Here is a 21,084-nt window from a genome sequence, read left to right as displayed (position 1 = left end):
GAATGGGACATTTTTCAAAGTTTCACAACTCCCACTCAAACCATTGCAACTTCAAAATATTCAGCCTGTTTTCCGGGACATTTTTCCCATTCAAATTGAATTGGCCATTTTTCATACATTCACCATTTCCAAATTTTTCAACCGATTCACACCATTCCACATTCAACATTTCCGATCATCCTGGAAATTTCAGTTATATTGTTTTCAAGTTAAAAAAAAAAAATCCATGAACTCCCAAAATTCCTGTTTTTTCAAACTCTTTTTTTCACCCTCTTTTCTGGCGACTGCTCCTTCAACATTTTTCAACCCACTTCAACCGTACCACCGTCGAATCATTCCTCTTAATCAGGACCAACACAAAGTTTATTTTTGAACTGGAAAAATTCCCGGCTTACCCGAAATTCCGTAGTACCATTTCTCAATGAAAAATGCTACTAAGTCAACATTTCTCGACCAATTTGAAAAATTCCTACACCAACCATTCAAAACATTCAAATGTTATTGTTTTGCATTTTCCCAAATATTCCCTCTTCTCCCAAAATTCCCAAGTTTACATGAAAGAATGAGACATTTTTCAATGTTCCACAACTCCCAATCAAACCATTCCAACTTCAAAATATTTAACCTGTTTTCCGGGAAATTTTTCCCATTTAAAATGAATTGGCCATTTTTCAAACATTCACCATTTCCCAAATTCTCAACCGATTCAAACCATTCCACCTTCAACATATTCCATTTAAACAAAATTTTTTTCAATTAAAAAAAAATAAATCCATGAATTCCCAGTATTTCCGTTTTTTCAAACCCTTTTTTCACCCTCTTTTCTGGCGACTACTCCAACATTTTTCAACCCACTTCAACCGTTCCACCGTCAAATCATTCCTCTTAATCAGGACAAACACAAAGTTGATTTTTGAACTGGAAAAATTCCCGGTTTACCCAAAATTCCGTAGTACCATATCTTAATGAAAAATGCTACTACGTCAACATTTCTCGACCAATTTGAAAAATTCCAACACCAACCATTCAGGATATTCAAATTATTTTGTCATTTTCCCCAAAATTCCCTCTTTTCCGAATTTCCCAAATTTACATGGAAGAATGGGACATTTTTCAAAGTTCCACAACTCCCACTCAAACCATTCCAACTTCAAAATATTTAGCCTGTTTTCCAGGACATTTTTCCCATTCAAAATGAATTGGCCATTTTTTAAACATTCACCATTTCCAAATTTTTCAACCGATTCACACCATTCCACCTTCAACATTTTCCACTCATCCTGGAAGTTCCAATTACCGTATATTGTTTTCAAGTTTAAAAAAAAAATCCATGAACTCCCAGAATTCCCGTTTTTTCAAACCCTTTTTTCACCCTCTTTTCTGGCGCCTACTCCATCAACATTTTTCAACCCACTTCAACCGTTCCACCGTCAAATCATTCCTCTTAATCAGGACAAACACAAAGTTGATTTTTGAACTGGAAAAATTCCCGGTTTACCCGAAATTCCGTAGTACCATATCGCAATGAAAAAACCTACTACATCAACATTTCTCGACCAATTTGAAAAATTCCAACACCAACCATTCAGGACATTCAAATTATTTTTGCATTTTTCCAAAAATTCCCTCTTTTCCCAAAATTCCCAAATTTAAATGAAAGAAAGTTCCACAACTCCCACTCAAACCGTTCCAACTTAAAAATATTCAGCTTGTTTTCCGGGACATTTTTCCATTCAGAATTAATTGGCCATTTTTCATACATTCACCATTTCCAAATTTTTCAACCGATTCACACACCATGCCACCTCCAACATTTTCCACTCATCTTGGAAATTCAAATTTTATTTTTTTCAAGTTAAAAAAAAATTCCACGAATTACCAGAATTCCTGTTTTTTCAAACTCTTTTTTCACCCTCCTTTCTGGCGACTACTCTCCAACATTTTTCAACCCACTTCAACGGTTCCACCGTCAAATCATTCTCCTTAATCAGGACAAACACAAAGTTGTTTTTTGAACTTGAAAAATTGTAGTACCATTTCTCAATGAAAAATGCTAGTACGTCAACATTTCTCGACCAATTTGAAAAATTCCAACACCAACCATTCAGGATATTCAAATTATTTTGTCATTTTCCCAAAAATTCCCTCTTTTCCGAATTTCCCAAATTTACATGAAAGAATGGGACATTTTTCAAAGTTCCACAACTCCCACTCAAACCATTCCAACTTCAAAATATTTAGCCTGTTTTCCAGGACATTTTTCCCATTCAAAATGAATTGGCCATTTTTTAAATATTCACCATTTCCAAATTTTTCAACCGATTCACACCATTCCACTTTCAACATTTTCCACTCATCCTGGAAGTTCCAATTACCGTATATTGTTTTCAAGTTTAAAAAAAAAATCCATGAACTCCCAGAATTCCCGTTTTTTCAAACCCTTTTTTCACCCTCTTTTCTGGCGACTACTCCATCAACATTTTTCAACCCACTTCAACCGTTCCACCGTCAAATCATTCCTCTTAATCAGGACAAACACAAAGTTGATTTTTGAACTGGAAAAATTCCCGGTTTACCCGAAATTCCGTAGTACCATATCGCAATGAAAAAAGCTACTACGTCAACATTTCTCGACCAATTTGAAAAATTCCAACACCAACCATTCAGGATATTCAAATTATTTTGTCATTTTCCCCAAAATTCCCTCTTTTCCGAATTTCCCAAATTTACATGGAAGAATGGGACATTTTTCAAAGTTCCACAACTCCCACTCAAACCATTCCAACTTCAAAATATTTAGCCTGTTTTCCAGGACATTTTTCCCATTCAAAATGGATTGGCCATTTTTTAAACATTCACCATTTCCAAATTTTTCAACCGATTCACACCATTCCACCTTCAACATTTTCCACTCATCCTGGAAGTTCCAATTACCGTATATTGTTTTCAAGTTTAAAAAAAAAATCCATGAACTCCCAGAATTCCCGTTTTTTCAAACCCTTTTTTCACCCTCTTTTCTGGCGCCTACTCCATCAACATTTTTCAACCCACTTCAACCGTTCCACCGTCAAATCATTCCTCTTAATCAGGACAAACACAAAGTTGATTTTTGAACTGGAAAAATTCCCGGTTTACCCGAAATTCCGTAGTACCATATCGCAATGAAAAAACCTACTACATCAACATTTCTCGACCAATTTGAAAAATTCCAACACCAACCATTCAGGACATTCAAATTATTTTTGCATTTTTCCAAAAATTCCCTCTTTTCCCAAAATTCCCAAATTTAAATGAAAGAAAGTTCCACAACTCCCACTCAAACCGTTCCAACTTAAAAATATTCAGCTTGTTTTCCGGGACATTTTTCCATTCAGAATTAATTGGCCATTTTTCATACATTCACCATTTCCAAATTTTTCAACCGATTCACACACCATGCCACCTCCAACATTTTCCACTCATCTTGGAAATTCAAATTTTATTTTTTTCAAGTTAAAAAAAAATTCCACGAATTACCAGAATTCCTGTTTTTTCAAACTCTTTTTTCACCCTCCTTTCTGGCGACTACTCTCCAACATTTTTCAACCCACTTCAACCGTTCCACCGTCAAATCATTCTCCTTAATCAGGACAAACACAAAGTTGTTTTTTGAACTTGAAAAATTGTAGTACCATTTCTCAATGAAAAATGCTAGTACGTCAACATTTCTCGACCAATTTGAAAAATTCCAACACCAACCATTCAGGATATTCAAATTATTTTGTCATTTTCCCAAAAATTCCCTCTTTTCCGAATTTCCCAAATTTACATGAAAGAATGGGACATTTTTCAAAGTTCCACAACTCCCACTCAAACCATTCCAACTTCAAAATATTTAGCCTGTTTTCCAGGACATTTTTCCCATTCAAAATGAATTGGCCATTTTTTAAACATTCACCATTTCCAAATTTTTCAACCGATTCACACCATTCCACTTTCAACATTTTCCACTCATCCTGGAAGTTCCAATTACCGTATATTGTTTTCAAGTTTAAAAAAAAAATCCATGAACTCCCAGAATTCCCGTTTTTTCAAACCCTTTTTTCACCCTCTTTTCTGGCGACTACTCCATCAACATTTTTCAACCCACTTCAACCGTTCCACCGTCAAATCATTCCTCTTAATCAGGACAAACACAAAGTTGATTTTTGAACTGGAAAAATTCCCGGTTTACCCGAAATTCCGTAGTACCATATCGCAATGAAAAAAGCTACTACGTCAACATTTCTCGACCAATTTGAAAAATTCCAACACCAACCATTCAGGACATTCAAATTATTTTTGCATTTTCCCCAAAATTCCCTCTTTTCCCAAAATTCCCAAATTTAAATGAAAGAAAGTTCCACAACTCCCACTCAAACCGTTCCAACTTAAAAATATTCAGCTTGTTTTCCGGGACATTTTTCCATTCAGAATTAATTGGCCATTTTTCATACATTCACCATTTCCAAATTTTTCAACCGATTCACACACCATGCCATCTCCAACATTTTCCACTCATCTTGGAAATTCAAATTTAATTTTTTTCAAGTTAAAAAAAATTCCATGAATTACCAGAATTCCTGTTTTTTCAAACTCTTTTTTCACCCTCATTTCTGGCGACTACTCTCCCACATTTTTCAACCCACTTCAACCGTTCCACCGTCAAATCATTCTCCTTAATCAGGACAAACACAAAGTTGTTTTTTGAACTTGAAAAATTGTAGTACCATTTCTCAATGAAAAATGCTAGTACGTCAACATTTCTCGACCAATTTGAAAAATTCCAACACCAACCATTCAGGATATTCAAATTATTTTGTCATTTTCCCAAAAATTCCCTCTTTTCCGAATTTCCCAAATTTACATGAAAGAATGGGACATTTTTCAAAGTTCCACAACTCCCACTCAAACCATTCCAACTTCAAAATATTTAGCCTGTTTTCCAGGACATTTTTCCCATTCAAAATGAATTGGCCATTTTTTAAACATTCACCATTTCCAAATTTTTCAACCGATTCACACCATTCCACTTTCAACATTTTCCACTCATCCTGGAAGTTCCAATTACCGTATATTGTTTTCAAGTTTAAAAAAAAAATCCATGAACTCCCAGAATTCCCGTTTTTTCAAACCCTTTTTTCACCCTCTTTTCTGGCGACTACTCCATCAACATTTTTCAACCCACTTCAACCGTTCCACCGTCAAATCATTCCTCTTAATCAGGACAAACACAAAGTTGATTTTTGAACTGGAAAAATTCCCGGTTTACCCGAAATTCCGTAGTACCATATCGCAATGAAAAAAGCTACTACGTCAACATTTCTCGACCAATTTGAAAAATTCCAACACCAACCATTCAGGACATTCAAATTATTTTTGCATTTTCCCCAAAATTCCCTCTTTTCCCAAAATTCCCAAATTTAAATGAAAGAAAGTTCCACAACTCCCACTCAAACCGTTCCAACTTAAAAATATTCAGCTTGTTTTCCGGGACATTTTTCCATTCAGAATTAATTGGCCATTTTTCATACATTCACCATTTCCAAATTTTTCAACCGATTCACACACCATGCCATCTCCAACATTTTCCACTCATCTTGGAAATTCAAATTTTATTTTTTTCAAGTTAAAAAAAATTCCATGAATTACCAGAATTCCTGTTTTTTCAAACTCTTTTTTCACCCTCATTTCTGGCGACTACTCTCCCACATTTTTCAACCCACTTCAACCGTTCCACCGTCAAATCATTCTCCTTAATCAGGACAAACACAAAGTTGTTTTTTGGACTTGAAAAATTGTAGTACCATTTCTCAATGAAAAATGCTAGTACTTCATTTGTCGATCAATTTAAAAAAATTCCAATGCTAACTATTCAGAACATCATTTTTTTTTGTGCATTTTCCCAAAAATTCCCTCTTTTCCCAAATTTACATGAAAGAATGGGACATTTTTCAAAGTTCCACAACTCCCACTTAAACCGTTCCAAATTATAAAAATGCAGCCTGTTTTCCAGGACATTTTTCCCATTCAAAATCCATCCATCCATCCATCCTTTCATTTTCTACCACTTGTCCCATTCGGGGTCGCTGGAGCCTATCTCAGCTGCATTCGGGCGGAAGGCGGGCTACACCTTTGACAACTCGCCACCTCATCACAGCCCATTCAAAATGAAATGGCCATTTTTCAAACATTCAACAGTTCCACATTTTTCAACTGATTAAAACCATACCACCTTCAACATTTTTCACTCATCCTGGAAATTCAATTTCTATTTTTTTAAATAAAAAAAAATATTCCATGAATTCCCAGAATTCCCGTTTTTTCAAACCCTTTTTTCACCCTCTTTTCTGGCGACTACACCTCCCACATTCTTCAACCCACTTCAACCGTTCCACCATCAATCATTCCTCTTAATCAGGACAAAAACAAAGTTGATTTTTGAACTAGAAAAATTCCTGGTTTTCCCAAAATTCCATGAATTCCGCGTAGTACCATTTCTCGATTAAAAATGCAACTACTTCAACATTTCTCGAACAATTTGAAAAGTTCCAACACCAACCATTCAGAACGTTCATTTTTTTTTTTTGCATTTTCCCAAAAATTCTTTCTTTTCCCGAAATTCCCAAATTTACATGAAAGAATGGGACATTTTTCAAAGTTCCACAACGCCCAATAAAACCATTCCAACTATTTTTCCAATTCAAAATTAATTGTCCCTTTTTCAAACATTCACCATTTCCCAAATTTTCAACCGATTCAAACCATTCCACCTTCAACATATTCCATTTAAACAATACTTTTTTCAAGTAAAAGAAAAAAATCCATGAATTCCCAGTATTTCCGTTTATTCAAACCCTTTTTTCACCCTTTTTTTCCTGCGACTACTCCTCCCACATTTTTGAAGCCACTTCAACCGTTCCATCGTCAAATCATTCCTCTTAATCAGGACAAACACAAAGTTTATTTTTGAACTGGAAAAATTCCCTGTTTACCCAAAATTCCGTAGTACCATAGCTCAATAAAAAATGCTACGACTTCAACATTTCTCGACCAACTTAAAAAATTCCAACATCAACCATTCAGAACATTCACATTTTTTTTCCATTTTCCCCCAAATTCCCAAATTTACATGAAAGAATGGAATATTTTTCAGAGTTCCACAACTTCCACTTAAACCGTTCCAACTTCAAAATATTCAGCCTGTTCAAGAATTGCGTGCTCCCTTTCAAAAATTGTAAAAAGAAAAAAAATCCCGGATTTCCAAGAATTCTCTGTTTTAGGGACATTTTCCCCATTCCAAAAGAATTGGAAATGTTTCACAATTAAGAAATTTCCACATTTTTCAACCTATTCAATCAATCAATCAATATTTATTTACAAACCCCGTTTCCATATGAGTTGGGAAATTGTGTTAGATGTAAATATAAAACAGAATACAATGATTCGCAAATCCTTTCAACACATATTCAATTGAATACACTACAAAGACAAGATATTTGATGTTCAAACTCATAAACTTTATTTTTTTTGCAAATAATAATTAACTTAGAATTTCATGGCTGCAACATGTGCCAAAGTAGTTGGGAAAGGGCATGTTCACCACTGTTTTACATCACCTTTTCTTTTAACAACACTCAATAAATGTGTGGGAACTGAGGAAACTAATTTTTGAAGCTTTGAAAGTGGAATTCTTTCCCATTCTTGTTTTATGTAGAGCTTCAGTCGTTCAACAGTCCAGGGTCTCCGCTGTCGTATTTTACGCTTCATAATGCGCCACACATTTTCGATTGGAGACAGGTCTGGACTGCAGGCGGGCCAGGAAAGTACCGGCACTCTTTTACTACGAAGCCACGCTGTTGTGACATGTGGCTTGGCATTGTCTATCTGAAATAAGCAGGGGCGTCCATGATAACGTTGGTTGGATGACAACGTATGTTGCTCCAAAACCTGTATGTGTACAGCATTAGTGGTGCCTTCACAGATGTGTAAGTTACCCATGCGTTGGGCACTAACACACCCCCATACCATCACATATGCTGGCTTTCGAAGTTTGCGCCTATAACAATCCGGATGGTTATTTTCCTCTTTGTTACGGAGGACAAAATGCTTGTTTAACATATCAAGTCATTTACAGGCTGAATCTTAGGCTCTGTAGCTTGGTTCCTATCTACCATCCCCAGCATGCCCACAACACTCGTAACTTAGATCTGATAACAGGTAAACATCGTTTACTGGCTTGTACCGCTCGCAGTGTCGTTTGCAGGGGACCAAAGATTTGGAACCAGCTTAATGAGAGCCTCAAGATGCTGTATCCATTCTCCAACTTCAAATATAAACTGAAAACTTTCCTATTAACCACCTATCTTTAATGCCTCATGTGGGGTAGACTACTGTTGGGTTTTGTATGGTTGAATGAATGTATGTGTATGCTTGCTTTAGTACTATTATCTTGTGTTTATCAAATAGCGTTGTTCTGTTTTTGTTTTTGTTGTTGTGCTTGCTATAATGTTTAATCTTTCCATGTATATATTGTCCTTTGGACCCCCTTTTAAAAGCTTCTTCTAGCTTATTTGGGGGACCCTTTCACGTACCAACATCTTTAAATGATGATATTCACCATTATTGTAATTGTTATATGGTATTGTGAATAAACTTGTAAACTTGAAAGACACCACGTCCACAAGTTCCAAATATAATTTGAAATGTGGACTCGTCAGACCACAGAACACTTTTCCACTTTGCATCAGTCCATTATAGATGATCTCGGGCCCAGCGAAACCGGCGGTACGTTATGGGTATTGTTGATTAATGGGTTTGGCTTTGCATAGTAGAGCTTCAACTTGCACTTACAGATGTAGCGACCAACTGTGGTTACTGACAGTGGTTTTATGAAGTGTTCCTGAGCCCATGTGGTGATATTTTTTACACACTGAAGTCGTTTTTTGATGCAGTACTACCTGAGGGTTCAAAGGTCCGTAATATCATCGCTTAAGTGCAGTGATTTCTCCAGATTCTCTGAACCTTTTGATGATTTTACGTACCGTAGATGGTAAAATTCCTAAATTTCTTGCAATAGCTCGTTGAGAAATGTTGTTCTAAAACTGTTCGACAATTTGCTTACAAAATGGTGACCCTCACCCCATCCTTGTTTGTGAATTACTTAGCATTTCATGGAAGTTGCTTTTATACCCAATCATGGCACCCACCTGTTCCCAATTAGCCTGCACACCTGTGGGATGTTCCATATAAGTGTTTGATGAGCATTCCTCAACCTTATCAGTATTTATTGCCACCTTTCCCAACTTCTTTGTCACGTGTCGCTGGCATCAAATTCTAAAGTTAATAATTATTTGCAAACAAAAACATGTTTATCAGTTTGAACATCAAATATGTTGTCTTTGTAGCATATTCAACTGGATATGGGTTGAAAATGATTTGCAAATCATTGTATTCCGTTTGTATTTTCAGCTAACACAATTTCCCAAATCAAATGGAAACAGGGTTTGTATGTAGCCCTAAATCACAAGTGTCTCAAAGGGCTGCACAAGCCACAACGACATCCGCGTTACAGAGCCCACATAAAGGCAAGGAAAAACTCACCCCAGTGGGACGGCGATGTGAATGACTATTAGAAACCTTGGAGAGGACCTCATTCAAACCATTCTAACATTAACACATTCCACTCATCCTGGACATTCAAACCAAGTCTTTCCCAAGTTCCAAAGCAAATTCAGTTTTTCCTGTAAATTTAAACTCTTCAACATTCAAACTAGTCTTACATTCAAAACTATTCTTACATTCAAACTACATTCTGTCAGCATTTCAGTTCATCTTCAGCATTGGAGTATTCACACACAATTCCTTCAGGAATTGCCTCATAAACTACCGCATTTTCTCCGACTCAACTTTCAAATTGTAGCCAAAAGCTAATTTTTTTTTGCTGTTTTCATCTGTAACACGTGGAAAGCTGGTCCGTAAAAACAATGCATACATTAAACGGGTCCCTGGTGGAAAAAAAGTTGGAGAACCCTGCTGTAAAGGACTTTGCATGTGGTTTTAGTATGCAGAAATTGAGTAGTTCTGTGTTTCTTAACAATTTTTTATGTTTCTAGTTATATATGTTGTTTAGCGCTTAGCAATATTGCTACATGATGCATATTGTTTCATTAAAACTGGATCTGCTTCGTGCACAGCTTCTAAAACTTGATCAGACTCCTTATATTCAGGCTCAAAAAATGCAGGTTTCTGATCATTGTTTGTCCCAAAGAAGTCTTTGTTGTCTGCCATGATTAGTAGTGTTGTTGTTGAAGGAAAAAGCGAACATCTGTGAAATTAATACACCGGTGTATGCTAAAAATGACACAAATACATAAATACTACTTTTATTACATTACATAAACAGTATTAGTTATGAAACGATCAAGCTTTTTGGCTGTTCTTTGAGCACTCTTTAGGTGGAATAGATCAAATCTCTATTACCTGTATTTTTAGCCGCCTGTTGCTCGTTTTAAGGTAAAAGAAGAACATACTATATGTGTTTTTGTCTGACATAATGCTTGCAAATTAATAGGCAAAATCCCAATAAAGTGCAGTTCCCCTTTAATGGAATATAAAGTAAATAATATCATCCGTTAGCATATTGTGGTGCGAACTTCTGCTTTTAGAAGCAGAGGTCACACGATACATCCCCTGCCAGGATTGTGTTACAAAGTAAAATCACTGTCACAGTTATTCTTGTTAGTGAATAAGTTATCATACCATTTATTTCCCATGTATTTTTATTTATAAAAAACAAGTGTCAAAATAAATTCAGGTTTGAGTCAAATCAAGGCTTTTTGAGAATGCAGTTTGGAGCAAAAAGTCCAGGGCCCAGACTAGATTACCTTGTTTTCCATTTCTGGTCTTTGATTGATCGATTGATTGATAGTTTTATTAGTAGATTGCAATGTTCAGTAAATATTCCGTACAATTGACCACTAAATGGTAACACCCGAATAAGTTTTTCAACTTGTTTAAGTCGGGGTCCACGTTAATGAATTCATGGTAATTCATGGTCCAAGTGTGAATGAACTAAGACATACATCTACGACGTTTTCCAGACCAAGGCCCCTAAAACTGCTGGAGGGAGGGAGCGGGGAGCCCCTACTTATACAAAACCCAAAACCAGTGAAGTTGTCACGTTGTGTAAATGGTAAATAAAAACAGAATACAATGATTTGCAAATCCTTTTCAACCTATATTCAAATGAATAGACTGCAAGGACAATATATTTAATGTTCCAAATGAGAGACCTTGTTATTTTTTGCAAAAATTAGCTCATTTGGAATTTGATGCCTGCAACAAGTTTCAAAAAAGCACGCACAAGTGACAAAAAAGACTGAGAAAGTTGAGGAATGCTCATCAAACACTTATTTGGAACATCCCACAGGGGAACAGGCTAATTGGGAACAGGTGGGTGCCATGATTGGGTTAAAAGCAGCTTCCATGAAATGCTCACTCATTTACAAACAAAGATGGGGCGAGGATCACCCCTTTGTGACAACAAGCTATTGCAAGGAATTTAGGGATTTCACAATTCACAGTCCGTAATATCATTAAAAAGTTCAGAGAATCTGGAGAAATCACTGCACATAAGCGGTGATATTACAGGCCTTCCATCCCTCAGGCTGTATTGCATCAAAAAGCGACATCAGTGTGTAAAGGATATCACCACATGGGTTCAAGAAAACTTTTAAAAAAAACACCGCCAGGAACTACAGTTCAACGCTACATCTGTAAATTCAAGTTAAAACTCTACTATGCAAATCCAAAGCCATTTATCAACAACACCCAGAAATGCCGACTTTGCTGGGCCCGAGCTCACCTAAGATGGACTCATGCAAAGTGGAAAAGTGTTCTGTGGTTTGACTAGTCCACAATTTAAATTGTTTTTGGAAACTGTGGACGTTGTGTCTTCCGGAACAAAGAGGAAAAGAACTATCCGGATTATCATAGGCGCAAAGTTGAAAAGCCAGCGTCTGTGATGGTATGGGGGTGTATTAGTGCCGAAGGTATGGGTAACTTACAATTCTGAGAGGTACATACAGGTTTTGGAGCAACATATGTTGCCATCCAAGCAATGTTATCATGGACACCCCTGCTTATTTCAGCAAGACAATGCCAAGCTACATGTTAAAACAGTGTGGCTTCATAGTAAAAGAGTGCGGGTACTAGACTGGCCTGCCTGTAGTCCAGACCTGTCTCCCTGTGACAACTTGTTTGCAATGTATTGCTGCCATAAAATTCTAAGTTAATGATTATTTGCAAAATAAAAAATTAAGTTTCTCAGTTGGAACATTAAGTATCTTGTCTTTGCAGTCTATTCAATTGAATATAAATTGAAAAGGATTTGCAAATCATTGTATTTTGTTTCTATTTACAAATTACACAATGTGCCAACTTCACTGGTTCTGGGTTTTGTACATTAAAAGGTTCCAAAAGATAATTGTTATTGTGCAATACCAACGATATTCAAACGATAACAGCAACTGGCACTTGAAACGCTAGCTGGCACCTGGCGCCATAACCACTAGCTAACAACTAGGGGAAAAGCTATCGCACCAATCGATAGCTGACAGTTAGGGCGCTAATTGTTAGCTGCCAACTAGATATAACATACCATATTTTCCAGACCATAGGGCGCACCGAATTATAAAGAGCACTGTGAATGAATGGTCTATTTTCAATCTTTTTTCATATATAAGGGGCACCGGATTATATGGCGTATCAAAGAAGTCATATTATTATTAATAGAGATGTCCGATAATATCGGACTGCCACCTTTATCGCCGATAAATGCTTTAAAATGTGATATTGGAAATTATCGGTTTCGGTTTCAAAAGTACAATGTATGACTTTTTAAATTGTCACTGTACGGAGTAGTACACGGACGTAGGGAGAAGTACAGAGCGCCAATAAACCTTAAAAAGCACTGCCTTTGCGTGCCGGCCCAATCACGTAATATCTACGGCTTTTCACACACACAAGTGAATGCATGCATACTTGGTCAACAGCCATACATGTCACACTGAGGATGGCCGTATGAACAACTTTAACACTGTTACAAATATGCGCCACGTGTGAACCCACACCAAACACGAATGACAAACACATTTCGGGAGAACATCCGCACCGGAATACAACATAAACACAACAGAACAAATACCCAGAACCCCTTGCAGCACTAACTCGTCCGGGACGCTAAAATATACACCACCCGCACCTCAACCTCCTCATGCCCTCTCAGAGAGAGCATGTCCAAAACTCCATGCTGCTGTTTTGAGGCATGTTAAAAAAATAATGCACTTTGTGACTTCAATAACAAATATGGCAGTGCCATGTTGGCATTTTTTTCCATAACTTGAGTTGACTTATTTTGGAAAACCTTGTTACATTGTTTAATGCATCCAGCTGGGCATCACAACAAAATTAGGCATAATAATGTGTTGATTCCACAACTGTATATATCGGTATCGGTTGGTATCGGAATTGGTAATTAAGAGTTGGACAACATTGGAATATCGGCAAAAAAGGCCATTATCGGACATCTCTAATTATTATTATTTTTATTACTCGTCACGTCCGTTGTGTCCTGAGCAAGACACTTCACCCTTGCTCCTGATGGGTGCTGGTTGGCGCCTTGCATGGCAGCTCCCTCCATCAGTGTGTGAATGTGTGTGTGAATGGGTAAATGTGGAAGTAGTGTCAAAGCGCTTTGAGTACCTTGAAGGTAGAAAAGCGCTATACAAGTACAACCCATTTATCATTTATTTATTTATCTAAATGTAAAACACTTCCATGTGGTCTACATAACATGTGATGGTGGTTCTTTGGTCAAAATGTTGCATAGATGATGTTTTACAAATCATCTTCAAGCTGCTTTCTGACAGTCACTTCCCGATGCGCCGTTTTGTGGGCGATCTTATTTACGTGGCTCACCTTCAACAGCGTCTTCTTCCATCAACTTTGTTGTAGCGGTGTAGCATGCAAGGACGGGAGTGAAGAAGTGTCAAAAGATGGAGCTAACTGTTTAAATGACATTCAGACTTTACTTCAATCAATAACGGAGCAGCATCTATTTATCCAGAAACAACCACACCGGAAATTTGTCCCGTGTGTTGTAACTTATCATCACACATAGTTCATGTGTGATGATCATTCATAATTTGCATTGTTGATTTAATTGCTGATAAATTGATCTATTATTATTTACAGCTAAAAAGAGTTAAAAGTGAATTGATTTGATTTATACATGTATTTGATATTCATAATTAGAGAAACACTGACACTGGATTGATTTGTTTTCTATTTTATAGCCTAACAAAGGGTTAACTAAAATACTGCATCTTCCACAATGCATTGCGGCAAACCGGATGTTAGAAAGACCGTGAGCAGGTGCATTGTGGTTGATGAGATTGAGAGTTACGAGCCTACGGGTGAATGAATGAATGACAGATAACAAGATAAGGATTGTTTTGTACAGTTTGTGTCCCCATTTTTTTGTTATATAAAGTACAACTTTATTTACACATTTTTGACGTTCTGTCCAATATTTTAACGTTGTTAATCTACACCGTGAAAAACCGTCTGACCGGAACTCTCTGATAACTAAAGTTCCTTGGGTGAATAATTAAAACTGACTACACCGGTATGTTTTAGCGCTTTCATGGCGAGTTTACTGACAGATACAAGTAAGAACTTTGCACTACTTTATATTAGAAATGTCAACAGCGGAGGATGACTGTCCCATAACGAGAAGATAGAGAAAAAGGAAAAGCTTATCGACTACTGTGTCATCACGGACTACAAAGGCGGACGCGTGCAATTTTTCAGGACTTATGCAGATCCCAAATACATATTAGCAGGTTCCAGAAGGTAAGAAAAGTTGCCTTTGCATAATAAAGTTAAAGTACCAATTATTGTCACACACACACTAGGTGTGGTGAAATTTGTCCTCTGCACTTGACCCATCCCATTTTTCACCCCGTTTGAGGTGAGGGGAGCAGTGGGCAGTGCGATGCCGCGCTAATATTGCAAAACAAAACACCAGATAATATGTCTTAACCTTTACACACACCATAATAATACTCCTATGTTGAAGCACAGTACAATCCATCAAGCGGTGCGGCTTCATAGCTTACCAAAGTCGTACTAAAACATTTTGATAAGATTTTCGAGCACCGTGTGTAATGTTCTATATTTTCAATGGAACATATAAAATGTTGGTGTTTACTTGAGTCTATTGCCATTGTATTGCAGTCCACACGTATCTTTTGTGTTACTGCCATCTACTGGTCACACCTATCATTACACCATACACCAAATAAAAATAGTTTCAAGGTCGGTAACAAAAAAACTGAATTATTCCGTATCATTAGGCGCACCGGGTTATAAGGCACACTGTTGAGTTTTGAGGGGAAAAAAATATTTTAAGTGCGCCTAATAGTCCGCAAAATACAGTGCACATCATGTGTTTGTATTGTATTTGCTGATGTAATTATCTTATAGTTTGGAAAAAAAAAAAAGGCAGATACCAACAAAAAACAAAATTTATACTGATATTTGTCAAAATATTGACACAAGTAATTGGTCGATCTCTAGTATATTTTTGCTTATATTGCACAGCACTGGCTTACACCTTAAGTCAGTGGTTCTCAAATGGGGGTACGCGTACCCCTGGGGGTACTTGAAGGTATGCCAAGGGGTACGTGAGATTTTTTTTTAAATATTCTAAAAATAGCAACAATTCAAAAATCCTTTATAAATATATTTATTGAATAATACTTCAACAAAATATGAATGTAAGTTCATAAACTGTTAAAAGAAATGCAACAATGCAATATTCAGTGTTGACAACTAGATTTTTTGTGGACATGTTCCATAAATATTAATGCTAAAGATTTCTTTTTTGTGAAAAAATTTTTAGAATTAAGTTCATGAATCCAGATGGATCTCTATTACAATCCCCAAAGAGGGCACTTTAAGTTGATGATTACTTCTATGTGTAGGAATCTTTATTTATAATTGAATCACTTGTTTATTTTTCAACAACTTTTTACATACCCCGTTTCCATACGAGTTGGGAAATTGTGTTAGACGTAAATATAAACGGAATACAATGATTTGCAAATCATTTTCAACCCATATTCAGTTGAATATGCTACAAAGACAACATATTTCAAACTAATAAAGATTTTTTTGTTTGCAAATAATCATTAACTTTAGAATTTGATGCCAGCAACACATGACAAAGAAGTTGGGAAAGGTGGCAATAAATACTGATAAAGTTGAGGAATGCTCTTCAAACACTTATTTGGAACATCCCACAGGTGTGCAGGCTAATTGGGAACAGGTGGGTGCCATGATTGGGTATAAAAGCAGCTTCCATAAAATGCTAAGTAATTCACAAACAAGGATGGGGCGAGAGTCACCCCTTCTTAAGCAAATTGTCGAACAGTTTTAGAACAACATTTCTCAACGAACTATTGCAAGGAATTTAGGAATTTTACCATCTACAGTCTGTAAAATCATCAAAAGGTTCAGAGAATCTGGAGAAATCACTGCACGTAGGCAAGGATATTACGGACCTGTGATCTCTCAGGTAGTACTGCATCAAAAACCGACATCAGTGTGTAAAGGATATCACCACATGGACTCAGGAACACTTTATAAAACCACTGTCAGTAACTACAGTTGGTCGCTAAATCTGTAAGTGCAAGATAAAACTCTACTATGCAAAGCAAAACCCATTTATCAAACACCACCGGCTTTGCTGGGCCCGAGATCATCTATGATGGACTGATGCAAAGTGGAAAAGTGTTCTGTGGTCTGACGGCTCCACATTTCAAATTATATTTGGAAACTGTGGACGTGGTGTCCTCCGGAACAAAGAGGAAAATAACCATCCGGATTGTTATAGGCGCAAAGTTCGAAAACCAGCATCTGTGATGGTATGGGGGTGTATTAGTGCCCAAGGCATGGGTAACTTACACATTGGTGAAGGCACCATTAATGCTGAAAGGTACATACAGGTTTTGGAACAACATATGCTGCCATCTACGCGCCGTCTTTTTCATGGACGCCCCTGCTTATTTCAGCAAGACAATGCCAAGCCACATTCAGCATGTGTTACAACAGCATGGTCCACACAGGTTTTGGAGCAACATATGTTGTCATCAAGTAACGTTATCATGGACGCCCCTGTTTATTTCAGCAAAACAATGCCAAGCCACATGTTACAACAGCGTGGCCTCGTAGTAAAAGAGTGCGGGTACTTTCCTGGCCCGCCTGCAGTCCAGACCTATCTCCCATTGAAAATGTGTGGCGCATTATGAAACGTAAAATACAACAGCGGAGACCCCGGACTGTTGCACGACTGAAGCTCTACATAAAACAAGAATGGGAAAGAATTCCACTTTCAGAGCTTCAACATTAGTTTCCTCAGTTCCCAAACGTTTATTGAGTGTTGTTAAAAGAAAAGGTGATGTAACACAGTGGTGAACATGCCCTTTCCCAACTACTTTGGCACGTGTTGCAGCAATGAAATTCTAAGTTAATTATTATTTGCAAAAAAAAAATAAAGTTTATGAGTACGAACATCAAATATCTTGTCTTTGTAGCATATTCAACTGAATATGGGTTGAAAGGGATTTGCAAATCATTGTATTCCGTTTATATTTACATCCAACACAATTTCCCAACTCATATGGAAACAGGGTTTGTGGTTATTTTTATATCTTTTTTTCCAAATAGTTTAAGAAAGACCATTACAAATGAGCAATTAAATTACAATTTAATAAATCAGAAACTGATGACATAGTGCTGTATTTTACTTCTTTATCTCTTTTTTTCAACCAAAAATGCTTTGCTCTGATATGGGGGTACTTGAATAAAAAAAATGGAGAGCCACTCCATTAAAGGCCTACTGAAACCCACTACTACCGACCACGCAGTCTGATAGTTTATATATCAATGATGAAATATTAACATTGCAACACATGCCAATACGGCCGGCTTAGTTTACGAAATTACAATTTTAAATTTCCCGTGGAGTTTCTTGATGAAAATGTCGCGGAATGATGACGCGTGCTTGTGACGTTATTGGTTGGAGGGGACATACTAGGTCAGCACAACTTACGGCCAAATGTCGTCTCTTTTCATCGCATAATTACACAGTAATTTGGACATCTTTGTTGCTGAATATTTTGCAATTTGTTCAATTAATAATGCAGACTATAAAGAACAATGCTGTTGGTGGAAAGCGGTGTATTGCAGCTGTCTTTAGCACCCAGACACAGCCGATGTTTCTTTGTTTGTTGTGAAGCTTTAACACGGAGCGGTCAAGCGAACATGTTTCTCTACGTCAACCAGCATGTTTTTGGATGGGAAAATTGTGATATATATCTTACCGGAGACATCAGTGGATTATGTGTCCTCCTGCAGTAGCTGTTAAAAAAGGCAGCTCTGAGCTTGGCTCCTCGGCTTCTTTCTGAGACACTGGCGTGTTCACCGCAGCCATCAGACTTTGAGGTATGTCTTTACAATCTCACTAAAACACTATTAAAACAATAGGCAGATAAGGGATCTTCCAGAATTATCCTAGTAAATGTGTCTAATTACATCTGAAACGCTCACACTGCCGCCACTATTTATTTTATATATATATTTTTTTCTAGTCCTTCACTATCAATATCCTCATACTCGAATCTTTCATCCTCGTTCAAATTAACGGGGAAATTGTCGCTTTCTCGGTCCGAATTGCTCTTACTGCTGGTGGCTCACATTATAAACAATGTGAGGATGTGAGGAGCCCTCACACCGGTGATGTCACACACACATACTTTGGGTAAAGGCAAGGCTTTTTTATTAGCGACCAAAAGTTGCGAACTTTATCGTCGATGTTCTCTACTAAATCCTTTCAGCAAAAATATGGCAATATCGCGAAATGATCAAGTATGACACATAGAATGGACCTGCTATCCCCGTTTAAATAAGAAAATCTCATTTCAGTAGGCCTTTAAGTTGTGTTTATTATTCCTATAAATGACAACAAAAGCTTCAGGCTCGGGATCTTTCTGTGTGGAGTTTGCATGTTCTCCCCGTGAATGCGTGGGTTCCCTCCGGGTACTCCGGCTTCCTCCCATTTCCAAAGACATGCACCTGGGGATAGGTTGATTGGCAACACTAAATGGTCCCTAGTGTGTGAATGTGAGTGTGAATGTTGTCTGTCTATTTGTGTTGGCCCTGCGATGAGGTGGCGACTTGTCCAGGGTGTACCCCGCCTTCCGCCCGATTGTAGCTGAGATAGGCGCCAGCGCCCCCCGCGACCCCATAAAAGGGAATAAGCGGTAAAAAATGGATGGATGGATGGATAAATGACAACAAATGCATCAGGATCAGCGAGTCTCCAACAACATGGAAAATAAACGTGTTTTGTTAGTTGTATGAAGTGACTAGGTTGGACTTGGGCCCCCAAATGACTAAATACGCCCCTGGTTTAGGCAGAAGTTCCGACTCGTACTAAAATTCGACTTACGTCACTGCCGTAGCTCAAGTAGATGTTGGTTTTGACGGCAGATGTCTTTACGTCATACATTCCAACATCCTTCAATTACTGACGTCACTTATTGTACATTTATACAAGTAAAACGTAACAATTTCATGTTTTTTATTGCGTTCGCCCCACAAATGAAGCTTTGCTATGATTAAGCGGCATCTGGACCTAACTGCTTCTCTGAGAAAGTACTGCAAGTGAACATTTTGATTGGGTTATTGGACAAACGATGAAAAGAACGGCGGACATTGACGTGGACGTGGACATAGACTCACCGGACAGTCCTCCACCGCGGCCGTGTCCTCGCCTCCTCTGCAGGATAAAGAAGGGGTTGGCCCGCTCGGACACCCACAGGGCCCCGGCCAGCAGAACCTCCTCCGGGTGGATCCACATCTGAACCCGCTCCAAGTCGCCCTGGACTGGCCAGCCAAGCGGGTTGTCTAAAAAGCGTCTGGAATCTGGACTGAGGGACGGCGGCCAGAAGATGTTGTTTCTCCCAGTCTGCTGACTGCGCATCACTTCCGGGTCTGACGCATTGGACACGCCCCCTACGTGCTTACGTCATTGCAGGCTAACATCTGCTAAGATTGTATTTGCTCAGCGTTTAGCAAATTACCATATTTATTTTTTGGTTTGTTCCGCTTTTATTTTAAATAAACGTCACATTTGTCTGGTTATTGTCGGGAGTATACGATGAAAAATACATTTGTAAAAAATCAACAAAAAATGCTATTTGAAGGAAACTAGCATCTAACCAGTTTTATAAATGCCGTATTTCCTCGAATTGCCGCCAGGGCGCTAATTAATTTAAAACCTTTTCTCATTCCTGCGCTTACCAAAGGCATGCGGTAAAAGTAAGCATGCGCTAATTATTTTAAAACCTCTTCTCACACCGGAACTCACCAAAGGTATGCAGTAAAAATTTGAGTGTGTCGTAAGCTTGGACCTTAAATCCTACTGAATAGCTCATAATCTTCTTCCCTTTATGCGATTTCAAATTACCGGTATTGAAATCAGCCTCCTCCATTTTGAAAATGATGACAGGGGAAGTGTCACTCGTGACGTCACGAGTCTGACCAGGCGGTAATACTAAGCATGCGCTAATTATTTTGGGCAGCAAGTTTGACCCGGCAGTAATTCAAGGCAGGGGCATACAATATGCCCTGCGGAAATTCAAGGAAATGGATGGATGGAAACACAACAGTGAAATGTTAGCGTCAAACAAAATGTACCATATTCAGAAAACATATAGTTAAATAAATTAATAGGCTAATTAATAGTAATCACAATCTCTCTTATGTAAATATATATATATATATATCAATCAATCAATCAATGTTTACTTATATAGCCCTAAATATCAGGGTTTCCTACACATTCATTTATTTGTGGCAGCCCGCCACGAAAGAATTACGGCCGCCACAAATAAAAATGTAAAAAACAATTTTTGGTTAGTTTTTTTCGGCGTTTGA

The 21,084-nt window shown here is 37.7% G+C and overlaps 1 protein-coding gene across 2 annotated transcripts in view; it reads right to left on the bottom strand.

Annotated features, from left to right (window-relative positions):
• LOC133546173 (TBC1 domain family member 9B) overlaps positions 1 to 20,169 on the bottom strand; it is a 53,333-nt gene extending 33,164 nt beyond the window's left edge. Inside the window, exon 1 of one of the 2 annotated variants that reach the window (XM_061892031.1) lies at positions 19,888 to 20,169. In XM_061892031.1, coding sequence (XP_061748015.1) covers positions 19,888 to 20,128 — 241 coding nt within the window. In that variant the 5' untranslated portion in view covers positions 20,129 to 20,169. The remainder of the gene's footprint in view (positions 1 to 19,887) is intronic. The other variant, XM_061892030.1, reaches the window with a different exon arrangement.
• Between the last annotated feature and the right edge of the window lie 915 nt (positions 20,170 to 21,084).

The sequence above is a fragment of the Nerophis ophidion genome, linkage group LG29, assembly GCF_033978795.1.
Source record: "Nerophis ophidion isolate RoL-2023_Sa linkage group LG29, RoL_Noph_v1.0, whole genome shotgun sequence".
NCBI lineage: Eukaryota > Metazoa > Chordata > Actinopteri > Syngnathiformes > Syngnathidae > Nerophis > Nerophis ophidion.
This window is presented reverse-complemented; position numbering and strand designations above follow the sequence as displayed.